At 42.2% G+C, this 14,393-nt stretch overlaps 1 protein-coding gene across 2 annotated transcripts in view; it reads left to right on the top strand.

The window, feature by feature from the left end:
• LOC126982378 (uncharacterized) overlaps nucleotides 1-13,913 on the top strand; it is a 34,000-nt gene extending 20,087 nt beyond the window's left edge. For both annotated transcript variants that reach the window (XM_050834396.1, XM_050834395.1), the window contains exon 4: nucleotides 9,249-13,913. In XM_050834396.1, the coding sequence (XP_050690353.1) occupies nucleotides 9,249-13,461 (4,213 nt within the window). In that variant the 3' untranslated portion in view covers nucleotides 13,462-13,913. The remainder of the gene's footprint in view (nucleotides 1-9,248) is intronic.
• Nucleotides 13,914-14,393: the final 480 nt, after the last annotated feature.

Here is a 14,393-nt window from a genome sequence, read left to right as displayed (position 1 = left end):
CAGAAATACAAGTATCAGATGACGGCAACGTAGAGGACGCCTGGCTAAACTTTAAAAAATAATTCACTCACTCAGCAGAACACATTTGTCGCATTGTGCGAGAAGCGAAGCAACACTATCAAAAGCCCACCTTGGTTTAATAGCAAAATTAAGCACTCGGTTAAGGAGAGAAAGGTGTTTTACAGGCTAAAGAAAGAACAAAGTACGCCCGAAAACATTAGACTTTATCATGCAGCCAGGCGGCGAGTAAAAAGATTAGTAAGTCAGGCAAAGCGTAGATATGAAGAAAATATTGGAGCCAACTGTAAAAGTAAAAGTGATGGTGAACCAGTGACTGACAGCCAACACGTTGCAAACCTCTTAAACAATTACTTTTCCTCGGTATTTAATACTAGCAGTCTTCCCACCACTACCACCAACACCAGTGACGACAACAGTACTAACGTAAATCTCGAGCATGCATTGCCTAACTTTGTAATAACTACCGATGAAGTCCTAAAAGCTCTCCATTCCCTTAAATCAAATAAAAGTCCCGGCCCTGACAAAATATATCCTATACTGTTTAAAGAAACAAAAAGCGAAATACTCTCCTCCCTCACAACCTTATTCAATATGTCCTTGCGACAAGGCATCGTCCCTTCGGATTGGAAAAAGGCTGTGACACCGATTTCTAAGAAAGGAGACAAAAGAATACCAGGTAATTACAGACCCATTAGTTTAACTTCAATTGTAGGTAAGCTACTCGAGAGCATAATTAGAGACAAAACTGTGAGTTACCTTCAAAGCCACTCATTAATTGGGGATTCACAACATGGCACAACAAAAGATCCTGCCTATCAAACCTATTGACCTTTATAACGACCTCTTAGTATATGACGTAACCAATTCATTGGACATAGTCTATCTTGATTTCCAGAAAACGTTTGATAAAGTCCCACATCATAAATTACTTTATAAATTAAAGCAAATAGGTATTGACGGTCAAGTACACCAATGGATCGCGAATTGGTTGAGCAACAGACAACAAAGAGTAGTGATTGACGGATTTAATTCAGAGTGGGCGCCGGTCACTAGTGGCGTCCCTCAGGGCTCGGTTCTTGGCCAAGTGCTTTTCATTATTTACATCAACGATGTAGATATTGGACTCAATAATCGCATTAGTAAATTTGCAGACGACACAAAGATTGGTAACTCGTTTCTCACTGACGAAGACAGGCAAAGCCTCAAAGAGGATTTGCACAAAATTTCAGCTTGGTCTAATAGATGGGAGATGCCCTTTAACGTAGACAAGTGTCAGGTCCTTCAAGTTGGAACAAGAAATAAGAAGTTCGATTACGAAATGCGCGACGTCAAACTCAAAAGCGTTCAATGCGTCAATGACCTGGGTGTCAAAATCACGTCAAACCTCAAATTCTCACAGCAATGCATCGATGCAGAAAATAAAGCGAACAGAATGTTGGGCTTCATTGAAAGAAACTTTTTTATTCAAGAATAAAGATGTAACACTTCCGCTCTACAATAGTTTACCCTACTTGGAATACGCGGTACAGTTTTGGTCTCCCCACCATGCAAAGAACATTGCTAAATTAGAAGGTGTTTAGCGTCGGGCAACAAAGATGATCCCTTCCTTGCGCAACAAATCATACGAAGAGAGACTTTCCACCCTTAACATGTACTCTCTCGAGAAACGTTGCCTCCGAGGAAAACTGACCGAATGTTTTAAAATGCTTGATGGATTCACGAATGTGGGCAAATCAACATTATTTATGATCGATGACACTTTGCGAACGAGGAGCAGTGGCACAAAACTTAAATGTAAGCGAGTAAATTCAGACTACACCAAATTTTTCTTCACCAACGTTGTAGTGCGATAATGGAATAAGCTCCCACCTTCAGTGGTCCAGTGTAACACGATTGACTCCTTTAAAAACAAGCTCGACCGACACTTCCTTCAATTTAATATTAACTAGAGTTGAAATGCAAAGTTTTGGAGCAATCAGATTAATATAGAATCACTTAGGTTTAAGGACAGACAACCTAGTTTGGACCTTGAGGTCTATGTGGTCTGATTTTCTCACGTTCTTATCAATTTCTGCAGCATTCGCGGTCTTCGTTCCAATTCCCATTCTGTATAGCACCATCTCTCCTCCTCTAAACCTCATCTTCTCTTCCTCACCGAACACAGATCTCGGCGGCTACTGACAGCAATCTCTGCTCTGTTCCCTCCTACTATCTTTATCCTAAATTTCAATCCAAAGCTGAATGTTGCACCTACGTGCGCAACGACATCACTTGCTCTCGTGCCCACGACCTTGACTCTTCTAAATTTTCCACCATCTGCCTGAGACTCTATTGTCATTTTATTACTAAAACATCTGTGCTGTTTATTTCTTACCTAACTCTACTAACTATGTAAAATTCTTTGACTACTTGAACTCTAAAGTGGAGCACATCTTGACCCACTCTCCCTTCGCTGAAATCTCTATCCTAAGAGATGCCAATGTTGATCACCAGCTTTGCTTTGACTTTCATCCTCATTCACTGACCAGCCTGGTGAACAAGCCTACAACTTTGCTCTCCTCAGTGATCTAGAGCAGTTGGTTCAGCACCCTACACGTATTCCCGACCGTCTTGGAGACAAACCCAAATACTAGAGCTCTTCCTTACCCATCTGCTTACTCTGTCAAACTGTTCTCTCCGTTGGGCTCTTCCGATCACAACTATATTTCTGTATCCTGTCCTATGGCTCTTGTACAGCCTCTGGACCCACCGAAGAGGCGATGCTTGTGACATTTTGCTTCCGCTCGGTGGGACGACGTAATGAGGGAGGATGAACTTTTCGGATTTACCGGGGAATGATTACTGCTTCCAGGAGAGAGACCCCTCTGTGTGTGCCCAGCGCATCACAGAGGTGACTGTCTCTTGAATGGAGGCACACATTCCACGTGCTTTCTCTACTCCTCATGCTGAAAAGTATTGGTTTTATTACGCTTATTCTCGTGCTATCGAAGGTAGAGAGGCAGCTCACTAAACGTACCAGAGCCTTCGCACTCCTGCTAAACATTTTTGCCCGGAATCGTGCCAAATCTATTCTTCGACATACCAAAATCTCTTTCATCCATAGCAAATGTCAAAACCTTGCTTTTTCTAATTCTTCCAGAGACTTTTGGCACCTAGCCAAAAATATCTCCTCCAATTTCACTTCTTCATCTTTCCCTCCTCTCCTTAACCCTGACGGCAGCACTGCCGTCTCATCTATCTCTAAGGCTGGACTCTTCTCTGAAACCTTCTGTAAAAACTCCACTCTGGACGATTCTGGGCATATTACTCCTACTCATTCCCCTTTGACTCCTTTATGCCTGTTATTAAGATTCTTAAGAATGATGTTTTCTATGCCCTCTCTGGCCCCAACTCTCAGAAGGCTAATGGACCTGACCTATTGTCCTTAAAAACTGTGCTTCCGTGCTGATACCCTGCCAGGTCAAACTCTTTCGCCTCTATCTATCAACATCTACCTTTCCTTCCAACTGGAAGTACGCCTTCATACAGCCTGTGCCTAAGAAGGGTGACCGTTCCAATCCGTCAAACTACCGCCCTATAGCTTTACTTTCCTGTTTATCTAAAGCTTTTGAATCAATCCTTAACCGGAAGATTCAAAAGCAACTTTCCCTTTCTGACGTTCTATCTGACGTTCTATCAGTATAGGTTCCGCAAGGGGCGCTCTACTGGCTATCTTCTTACTCTCTTAATGGACTCTTAGCCGTTTCCGTGAAACTTTCTGAGTTGCACTAAACATATCGAAAGTTTTCGATCCGTGGAAAACTGATCGAATGTTTTAAAATACTTAACGGGTTTACGAATGTGGAGACATCAAAATTGATTAAAATCGATGACACCATCCGAACGAGAAATAATTGCACATAATTTAAACGTAAACACGTAAATTCAGAGTGCACCAATTTTTTCTTCACCAAAAATGGAATCAGCTCACACCTTAAGTGGTCCAGTGCAACACGACTGACTCCTTTAAAAACAGGCTCGACCGGCACTTCCTTCAACTTAATATTTACTAAAGTAGAAATTCCAAGTTTTGGTGCCATTGATATATATATATATATATATATATATATATATATATATATATATATATATATATATATATATATATATTTTCAAATAGATTTATGGACAGATCACCTAGTCTTGACAGTAAGGTCTGTGTAGTTTGAATATCTATGTAAATCCCTCTCTCTCTCTGGAACGCCCGAATTTTTCTCATTACTGCACTCACACATAACCACTGCGTGTATCGAAACACATGAGAAATTATTCCAGACAAAGAAAGGTTTTGTCTACCCCGGGAATCGAACCTGCGACCAGCGAGACGGGAGAACCACTCCTTAATCAGTCGCCCCAAGAGGTGCCCCACTCGCAGAGTGAGTTATGGGAGGCTCGCCCATTAGGCAAGTCAGCTACACACACACACACACACACACACACATATATATATATATATATATATATATATATATATATATATATATATATATATATATATATATATATATATATATATATATATATATATATATATATATATATATATATATATATATATATATATATATATATATATATATATATATATATATATATATATATATATATATATATATATATATATATATATATATATATATATATATATATATATATATATATATATATATATATATATATATATATATATATATATATATATATATATATATATATATATATATATATATATATATATATATATATATATACTTTGTTCAATCTCAATTTTATATCATCCCATACTGAAAGTGAGAGAGAGAGAGAGAGAGAGAGAGAGAGAGAGAGAGAGAGAGAGAGAGAGAGAGAGAGAGAGAGATGCATGAGTGCCAACTTTTTCAGAGTTCCCCTTTAAATTTTCTCACGCAACCGTTCTCTACACTGGTGCTATAGTGTTAGAGTTGGTGAATATTAATTTACTGGTATACATACCTCTAAGTTGTGAGTCATGCAAGCTACCTTTGCAGCACGGAGCTCTAAGCGCGCGCGCGCGCGTGTACGTATGTGTTGCGCGCGCGCGTGTGTGTGTGTGTGTGTGTGTGTGAGAGAGAGAGAGAGAGAGAGAGAGAGAGAGAGAGAGAGAGAGAGAGAGAGATGCCGATGGTATCAGGGCCCGAATTCACAAAGGCTTAGTTCGTAGTTTTGGGCCCTTAGTGCGTAGTTTTGAGAACATTGAGATTCACAAAGCTCGCGCGATAATAACTACCAACTAATCGATGACGTCACGGGTTAGCGCGCGGATTTACAAAGCTTTACCGCGCTCTGTGTGACGCTAAATTTGTTCTTAAATAACTACTGCCTCGGGAGTGTAGTAAACGCTAACAATATTATCATATTTACGTATGAATGCCTATAAATCGCGTTTTTCAACTTGAAATATAACTTTGCGAGTAGAGGAAGCCCATTTCTTTATAAAATGATGAGATATACACCCCTTGAGAGGTATATGATAAGTGTGGGCGGTATGGCAACACCGACGCCCGGCCAGGGGATTGCCAGACCTCCCTCCTTCTTCATCCTCCTACCTCCTCATCCATTCATACATCCATCTCTAGTTTTGTCCCTCTGTGGAGGGACCATGGACCTTTGTCGGGTGACAGCTAGCCCATGAGTTGGGCTGCAGATATGGCAAGACAGTCTTAATTTTCCCTCGTTCCTTCCTTCCGTCCTTCGTTCTGTCTGCCTCGCTATCTGTCCCATATTTCTATTTGCTTTCTTCCTGCCTCAATCTCCTCCGTATCTTCTTTTACCTCATCTTAAGCATGTTCGTAGGTAACAAGACATCGAACGGCAAAGTTACCTTGACATAAATGTGCAGCAAACAACGAAATAATTGTTGAATTCGTAGATTACGACTAAGTGCAGTTTACCTTAAAAGGAAGAAAAATGGGAAAAGAGAATGGGCTTCCAGACCTCCCTCCTCCTTCATCTTCCTACCTCCTCATCCATTCATCCATCCATCTCTAGATTTGTCCCTCCGTGGAGGGACCATGGTCCTTTGTCGGGTGACAGCTAGCCCATGAGTTGGGCTGCAGATATGGCAAGACAGTCTTAATTTTCCCTCGTTCCTTCCTTCCGTCCTTCGTTCCTGTCTGCCTCGACTATTTATATTTGCTTTCTTCCTGCCTCAATCTCCTCCGTATTTTCTTTTTCTTCATCTTAAGCATGTTTGTAGGTAACAAGACATCAAACGGCAAAGTTACTTTGACGTAAATGTGCAGCAAACAATGAAATAATTGAATTCGTAGATTACGATTTAGTACAGTTTGCCTTAAAAGGAAGAAAAATGGGAAAAGAGAATGGGTTTCTTGAACCAGCAGCTGGAGGGACCTCCATAGGATTGGCTGACGGTTCTGTAAACGTACTTGCGATTCGCTGCAAGGCCAATGACGTCATCAACCAATCAGCGGCCTCGCTGACTTAGCGCGCCTCTAACTAGCTTCGTGAATCTGACGCTAACGTCGGTCGCTAAATCAAAAGTGCGTAGTTATGTTAGTTCGTAGTTAGTGAGTATGTTTGTGGATTCCGCCCCTGTATCGATATAAGTCTAGGCAGTATCGGCCTTTATTTGTAGGATCAGTATTGGTATCGGCAAGGTGAAACTGTGGCCGATACTCCGTTACTTTTTTGGCTTATTATTACGTGATACAAGTAATACAATTCATACAAGTAATTTTTTACTTCTCTGATCTTACAGATATGTAATGTAGAGTGAGTGAGTGGTCGTGGTCGTGATCGGAATTGTTGCGTCTTGCTCCACGCGGAAAGTGCTGTGTCTAGTTATATCAAGTCAAGTCATACGCAGCTTTGTGGTAGGAAACACGGCAGAGGCGTGGCTTATGCGTGACGTTGCTTGGAGCCAAACTAGAGAATGTAGAAACAGGGATTTAGAGAAAACGAAGAAAGGCGGACTACTCTAAATCAGTCACTTTCAAACCCCACACCGCCGTTTGTAGGCATTGGAGTTACAGTCACGCATAGCACAATAAAAAATACATATTTTTTCGTCAGTGGCTTGCCTGAACGCGCGGTTAAAGAAGGCCAGAATGCACATCCAAAGTGCACACATGGCCACAACTTTAGTCACCCATGAACTGGCGGGTATTCGCCTTCAAGTGACGTCATCCCGCTGCTCAGCCCCCAAACCGCCCCCTGCGCGTGCTGGTTGCAGTTTTGAAAGCAGAGTGACTTGACTTGGTATATAGACTTTGGGTATGGCTCAGGGCCGCATATTCACGTTCTGTCTCAGCTGTTTGCACACGACTCCTCCTCCTCGCCTTCTCGCGGTCTGACAGCCAATCGCACAGCAGAGCGGTGTAAACACAAGTGAGGCTGAAATATTACGAGTATCTATACCATCAGTAGGCTACGTCTACACCTAATAATGTACGAAAACACATAGATAAATATGACGAATTTCACGGCATGGCATCCCATACGGCGCTCTGCTATGTGATTGGCTGTCAGACCGCGAGAAGGCGAGGAGGAGGAATCTTGTGCAAACAGCTGACACAGGACGTGAATACGCGTCAGGGCCGAGGGCGTGATTGATTTGTGTTACGTTTGTGAGGATTTCACTAGCGAGAAGTGGATTGAATGCTTTTTGTGTCCTAAGTGGTGTCATGTGAAGTGTACTCATTTGTCTGGAATTAAGCAGGATAATATACTTAAAATTAATTGGATTTGAACCCCATGCCTCCATTAAGCATCTCTGGCTACCAATATTGTGGAAAATTTTGATGAATTCAAGCAAAAATTAACAAAAGAAATATCTGTAGTTAAAGATGAGGTTGAATCAAGGGCTGAGAAGGTGGAGTTGGGATCAGTTGCTGACGCCCTTCGTGCAGACCAAGCAAATCTCAGTTGGGTTGAGATGGCGAAGAGACAGTAAAGTCAAGAAGAATCTCCTAGTTACGAAAGCTTCTACCCAGGAAAAGAAGGCAACAGATATGAAGGATGAAATCTCCCAGGCATTGAATGGCATTAACTAAAATGACTGATTCAGTATTCACAAATGGAGGTAATAACATCATGAACTTTGAGAATGTGAACACAAGGGCTGAGGCTGCTCAAAATATGGAGTCTGTTGAGCAAATTAGTACCAAGAGTGTTTGAAAGATGAAACCAAAGATCATGATATGCAATATGCATAAAGAGGAGACCAAGGAAGAAACAATGGAGAGTATCTTGGACCGCAATGAGTTCTTACACACAATTCAGGGTGTGAAGAATAAAATTGAGCTGATTTTTAGTAAGCCTGAAACTGGCGGTACAATACACTACATTTTGAGGTGCGACCCAACTGTGACACAGCTGATTTACAAGAAACATGACAAATTAAAATTAGAATGCAGAATATACACAGTGAGAGACAGATACCATGCAATTATATGTTACCATTGTCAAAGATATGGCCATCTTGAGGCCAACTTTACTGCCAAGACGAATGGAGAAGCCCCAAAATGTTTCAAATGCCCTGGTGATCATAAATCAAAGGAGTGCTCAATGGCTGAGAAGAAATGCATAAATTGTGTGAGGTAAAAGAAGCCTGAAATCAAGCACTTAGTGAATGACCAGTGTTGTGTAGTTCTTCAGACTGAAATTGAGAGAATTCGTAACATAACCGATCATGGCTATCAATTTGTGTTTGTACTCAAAGACAAATTGTGTGCTTAATGTTCTGTGAATTGGAAATAATTTAGTACGAACCCAAACACGGCCAAGTGACTATGATGATGCCAAGTTTATTAAAAGGACATCGGTAGGCTATTCATGAAAGAAATCAAGACTCACTTAGTGCTCACTACGACGTTTTGAATAAGTGTATCGAGGATTATTATCGAGCCTAACATCGTAATTGTTGACGACCCTCGCAGAGCGCTGCACTAGCACTGGAGCGGGGCCTGAAATCTCATCAACGGTAAACTGTAAACGGTAATCAAAACATCAAGTATCGGTATCGGTATCGGTAACATATCGGTCATATTTTAGTATGGGAGTATCGGTATCGATATCGGTATCAGCCAACATCGTGGTATCGGCACATCTCTAGTGTGTGTGTGTGTGTGTGTGTGTGTGTGTGTGTGTGTGTGTGTGTGTGTGTGTGTGTGTGAAACTAATCTTCTCTTTTCATTCTATCCTCTCCCCAGCTGCGAGACCCTCCCGAGAGATCTCCCGCCTTCATGCGTGGTGAGTGATGGAAGAGGCACAAGACATCCTGATTGTTGTGCTCGTGTGGTCTGCTCCCCTGCCGATGAAACATTTGAATTCGAGACCACAATGACATTCCCCGGAAACTCAAAACACTATCCAGGAAATTCAAAGTCTCCCCAGCGGATCATTGATTCTTTAACGAGGGACATGGAATACTTATCAGGAAACTCTCGAGATTCAGTGCCCCCTAGACTCACTGATCCTTCAATGAAGCGGATTCCTGAATCCATAGCACATGTCCCTGTGTACCGGCGGGATCCACTGTTCCCAGAGAATAAGGTGCCCTTGAGGAACATGGTTAGGAGGCCACATGTAGCCAATGGTGTTATAGGAAAGTACTCTGTTCCAGTGAGGCGCCCTGGTCTGCCTGTACGCCGCCCTGCCTACCCTTCACTAACTCCCCATCCCTTAAGAATGCCTTTGGGCGTTACTTTTGGGCAAGGCCACTCACACCCTCATGCTCCTCCCCCTACCACTCACGTCCGTCCCCTTCGTCTGCCCTCACACCGTCCCATTCTTTCCCCAGAGCTCCATTCAGGGCGGGCTGAAGGTCTTGCTATACAGCTTGATCCTCCAAACAATATCATCCCACCTCCTGACATCACTGATGGATCCCTTTACTATGACGACGAAAACGAGGCGCTGCCAAAGGACGAAGATAAAGACTTTGGTGGTGAAATCTTTTGGATTGCTCCTGATGCGTTTCCAAATCATAAGAACGAAGTTAACTTTAAAGACGAAATAGCGTGGAAGGTCTCTAACCCGCTTTCTTTTGAGGACGAAACAGGCAATGGAGGAGAAACGTCTTGGGAGGGTCCTGAAATGTTTCCCCAGCATAAGGGCGAAATGGTGTTTGGCGACGAATTGTCCTTGATGCTGCCACAGCCTCCAAAGCTGCATCCTTCTCTCAGCAACAACAGTCGACCCTCAAAAGAGGTGTCGTACGTTTACTATACTAACCCAAGAGAGGTCAGGACGTCCCCACACCCATACCTCATCTACCCAATCACCACGCCAATGCCTAAAGAACCTGGGGAAGGAGCAGAAGTAGAAAATCCAATTTTCCTCACCAATTCAATAATTCCTGATAGGGAGGAACATGACAACCCATGGATACCAGTTTCTGGGGTCACTGTTACCTCCTCCCCAACCGCGACAGCTACCCCCACCCCCACCCGCACAAAAACCCGCCCATCACTGAGACGCCCAAGCTTTCCAAGGACACGAGGACCATTCATAAAGACACCCCGCCCGAGCCCCCTCCCCTCGACAAGACACACCACACTCCAGCCACACGTCACCACCTGGAGGCCAAGCACTCGTCTTCCAGTCATCACCACTACCCCTAGTACCCTTTCCACCACCCTAGACAACCCTAACACTCCTTCAGAAACTTCCACCTCTACCACTACCTCATATGAGTTCGCAACGGCTAAACTAAACCCAAACGAACATGACATCCACGAGTTTTTCCATACTCCCCTGGATCCTTCGGAACTGATTCCTGGCCACGACGCCTTTATGAAGTCAAAACAAGAGGCACAGAAAGAGTATCAAAGTTCCAACTCTAACACGACGACAGCTAACAAAACGCGGAGGTCACTAAGCCCCTCCACATTAAGTCGGAATACTTCAGGAGTAAAGCACCGGCCCGTTTTTTATATTCCGTGGAGGAGGAACGCAAAAATGGTGTCCCAACACTCTTCTACACCTATTCCGGAAGAGGAAATGGATGAGGTGTACAGAGCCGAGACTTTCCACCCTATCAAGTTCGACGCCGACTTTGAGAGTCCGAAAATGACCACGGAGCAGTTTATCGTCGATCTTCCTTCGTCATCACCATCTTTGAAATCTCTTCCGGTTAGATTTGGTTTACTAAAGCCTGAGGAAAAGCTTCAGTCCTTCAACCCGTCAAAAAGCACGGGAAAAAAAGGTAGACAGTTTGTGGAGGAGCGTACTGACAACGCGTATGAGAACACCCCCACTACCGGCCTGTCAAGGAATGATAGTGCTTTGTCGTTTCTGTTGAGGGAAGAAGATAAAGTGAATGCGATGCAGGGTGATATTATAGCCCTAACATATGCCACCAAGCCTCCCTCTATCACCCTAGGTCCTCAAGGACGAATCATAGACGAGGATAACGATGTAGAGACTCAAGGCATAAAAACTATCAACATAGAGGAAAAGCAGCAATCCAACTTGACCGTGAATGTAAAGGCAGGCAACCCATCTACACCACCAGCTTTCAAGTGGTCCCCACCCCATTTAAGATTTCCAGGGAGGAGACAATATAGAGTTCCAAGACCCAAACCTGATAATATTCAAATGCCAGACTACGGCAATTTTCCGGAGAAAGAGCACCTTGGTGTGCTATTTTATGAACCAATTAAACAGGAAACAAAACCGATCACAACGACGATGACCACACCTTCGAGATCAGACGAGACAATACCAGGAACATCAATGACTTTCGAAACCCTTGACTCCTTTCACCATAAAACAGAATCACGATTGACGGGCGGAATGGCTCATAAAACACACATGCAAATGCAAATTAAGAAGACTACCAATGACACTAACCCTCAGGAATATCACCGAGGTGAGGTACCTCTAAAAACTTTCCCCGACAACTACCACCCATCTGAGAACCACAGAGCCACACCTTTTTCTCTGAGCCTAAGGAAAGATGACACACGAATGTCAAATGTTTACTATTACAGCGAGGAGGCGCTGTCTGATGAGATTGACTTTGAAGTACCACAGTACTTTGGTTATATCACAGATGAAACTAAAGCCTCCAGTGAGATCCCAAAGCAATTTCATTCACATTCCACTCCCGATGGAGTGTTGCACCAGGGGATCCCTCAACTTCCTCATTTTCATATCAAAGGACCCAACGAACCAGAACCTCCGAGCAGCCGAACACCGACAGGAAGAGAAGCACTGAAACCCAACGGATCCTCCTTAGAAAAGAATGAAAGACACGACGTGTCACACGGCCTAACAGAAGATTTACAGCCAAATCCCTTGTACACCATGACTGACGAAAACAAAATAGTGGGTGAGCAAAAGCCCCTGTACCACCGCGCACAAGCAGACACGCTTACATTATCTTCTCAAGAAGAAATGAGAGATCACCTTAACAGTCAGAGGAAAAACGAGAAAGAGGAGAGGAAGGAGGAAGAGGATAAGGAAGAAGATGAGGAAGAAAAAAAAACAGGACATTACATGAGGCCACGAGTCATTATATCTCGAGCATCTCATTTCGCACCACTGCAACCCCTTTTGCAATCTTCTAGCACTGCCTTCACCACCACCATTGCCACCACTACCAGAAGAGACGATTTTTTCTTTAATAACAAAAGCATCACATTACCACCTAAAAGCAATTATAGCTCTTTGAACCAAACGCCCACACTACCACCCCACACTACTTCACCATCGAGAACACTTCGAAGGAGACCAGAAACCCGTTATTCTTCTACCGCCCGATTTCGTGATGCACCAAGGACAACAACCTTTAGTAAACCGCAAGAGTTTCGAGAGTCCTTGACCGTCAATAGGTCTCGAAATAGACTTCTACCGACAGTGAACAAGCAGCATCGCCTTCCGCCACCAAATCAGCGAAGACTCTCCTCGCGACAAGCAAGAATTAGACTCAGAGTCTCTAGACTAGCCACAGGAACTCGCAAAGAAAGTACAGAAGGGACGAAGGAGTTATTGGATCCCTCAGAGAGCTCATATGAAACGAAAAATCTACCAAACAACCAACCAACCTCAATAGAAACAGTGCCGATAATCCACATTTCTCAAGACCCTAAACCAGACACAAAAAAGCCTACAGGGAGTACAGAGGGTCAAACAGAGAGCCCTAAAGTCACAGTAAACTCACCATATCTAGAGATTACACCTCAAGTAACCAAGGCACCTATGAAGCCATATCACGAGAACGTTAAAGGTCACTTCACACACGAATCACGCTCCGTTCCTCATCAAAGTGCTTCTCTTAACTCTCAAGGACAAACGATAAAACTGCAAGACCAATCTACGGACAGACAGACATACTCGCACAACAGGCCAATGCACGAGTCATCGCGAGGTATTAGAGATGAATGGGAACCCATAAAGACAAAAATGAGTAAAGGATAATCTTATTTCGAGTAAAACTAGATTTCCCTTTTAAAAGTATTTATAAATGGCCAAGGCCTACATTGTATTTATATTTTTAATTAGGAGGAAGAGGTTGGTTCGTGTAGCTCAGCGTGAAAACTACTGTCATGGGTAGTCTTTCAATCGTTTTGCAGCCATATCAAAATATCAGTATATGTATGATCTGAAATACATATACACCAGTGATTCCAAAACTGGGGGAGACCACCCCCTTAGGGAGTCGTGAGCAAGATACAAGGAGGGCGTGATTCCGTCTGCCAAAAATTGCAATTTTGCAAGAAATAAATAAACGCACACAGGTGAGAGAGCAACACTGTTTGAATCATCCTCACGTGATACAACTGTGCAAAGCAAAATATACCAGTTACCCTCACCTATTCGAATTTTATAACTTCATTTCTCTTTATTATATATATATATATATATATATATATATATATATATATATATATATATATATATATATATATATATATATATATATATATATATATATATATATATATATATATATATATATATATATATATATATATATATATATATATATATATATATATATATATATATATATATATATATATATATATATATATATATATATATATATATATATATATATATATATATATATATATATATGTGCGTATATAAACAAAGGATGAGGGGGAGGCGTGAGGATTTCTTAGATGTGAACAGGGGGCATCATGTAAAAAATTTTGGGAACCGCTGATCTACACTCACCCTTCATACATAAACAATTGCTTCTTCAGCATCAGCTTAGGCATTCAGATACATAATATTTTGGTTTCGCAACAACTACGTAGAAGAATGTTTATTGTTTCGCTTTTTGGTGGCATGTGCAATAAAAAGTACGAAGATTATAACACTAACAAAATTTATACATGTGA

The sequence above is a fragment of the Eriocheir sinensis genome, chromosome 50 (genome assembly GCF_024679095.1).
Source record: "Eriocheir sinensis breed Jianghai 21 chromosome 50, ASM2467909v1, whole genome shotgun sequence".
Taxonomy (NCBI): domain Eukaryota; kingdom Metazoa; phylum Arthropoda; class Malacostraca; order Decapoda; family Varunidae; genus Eriocheir; species Eriocheir sinensis.
Note: the sequence above shows the minus strand (reverse complement) of the source record. Positions and strands in the feature narration are given on the sequence as shown.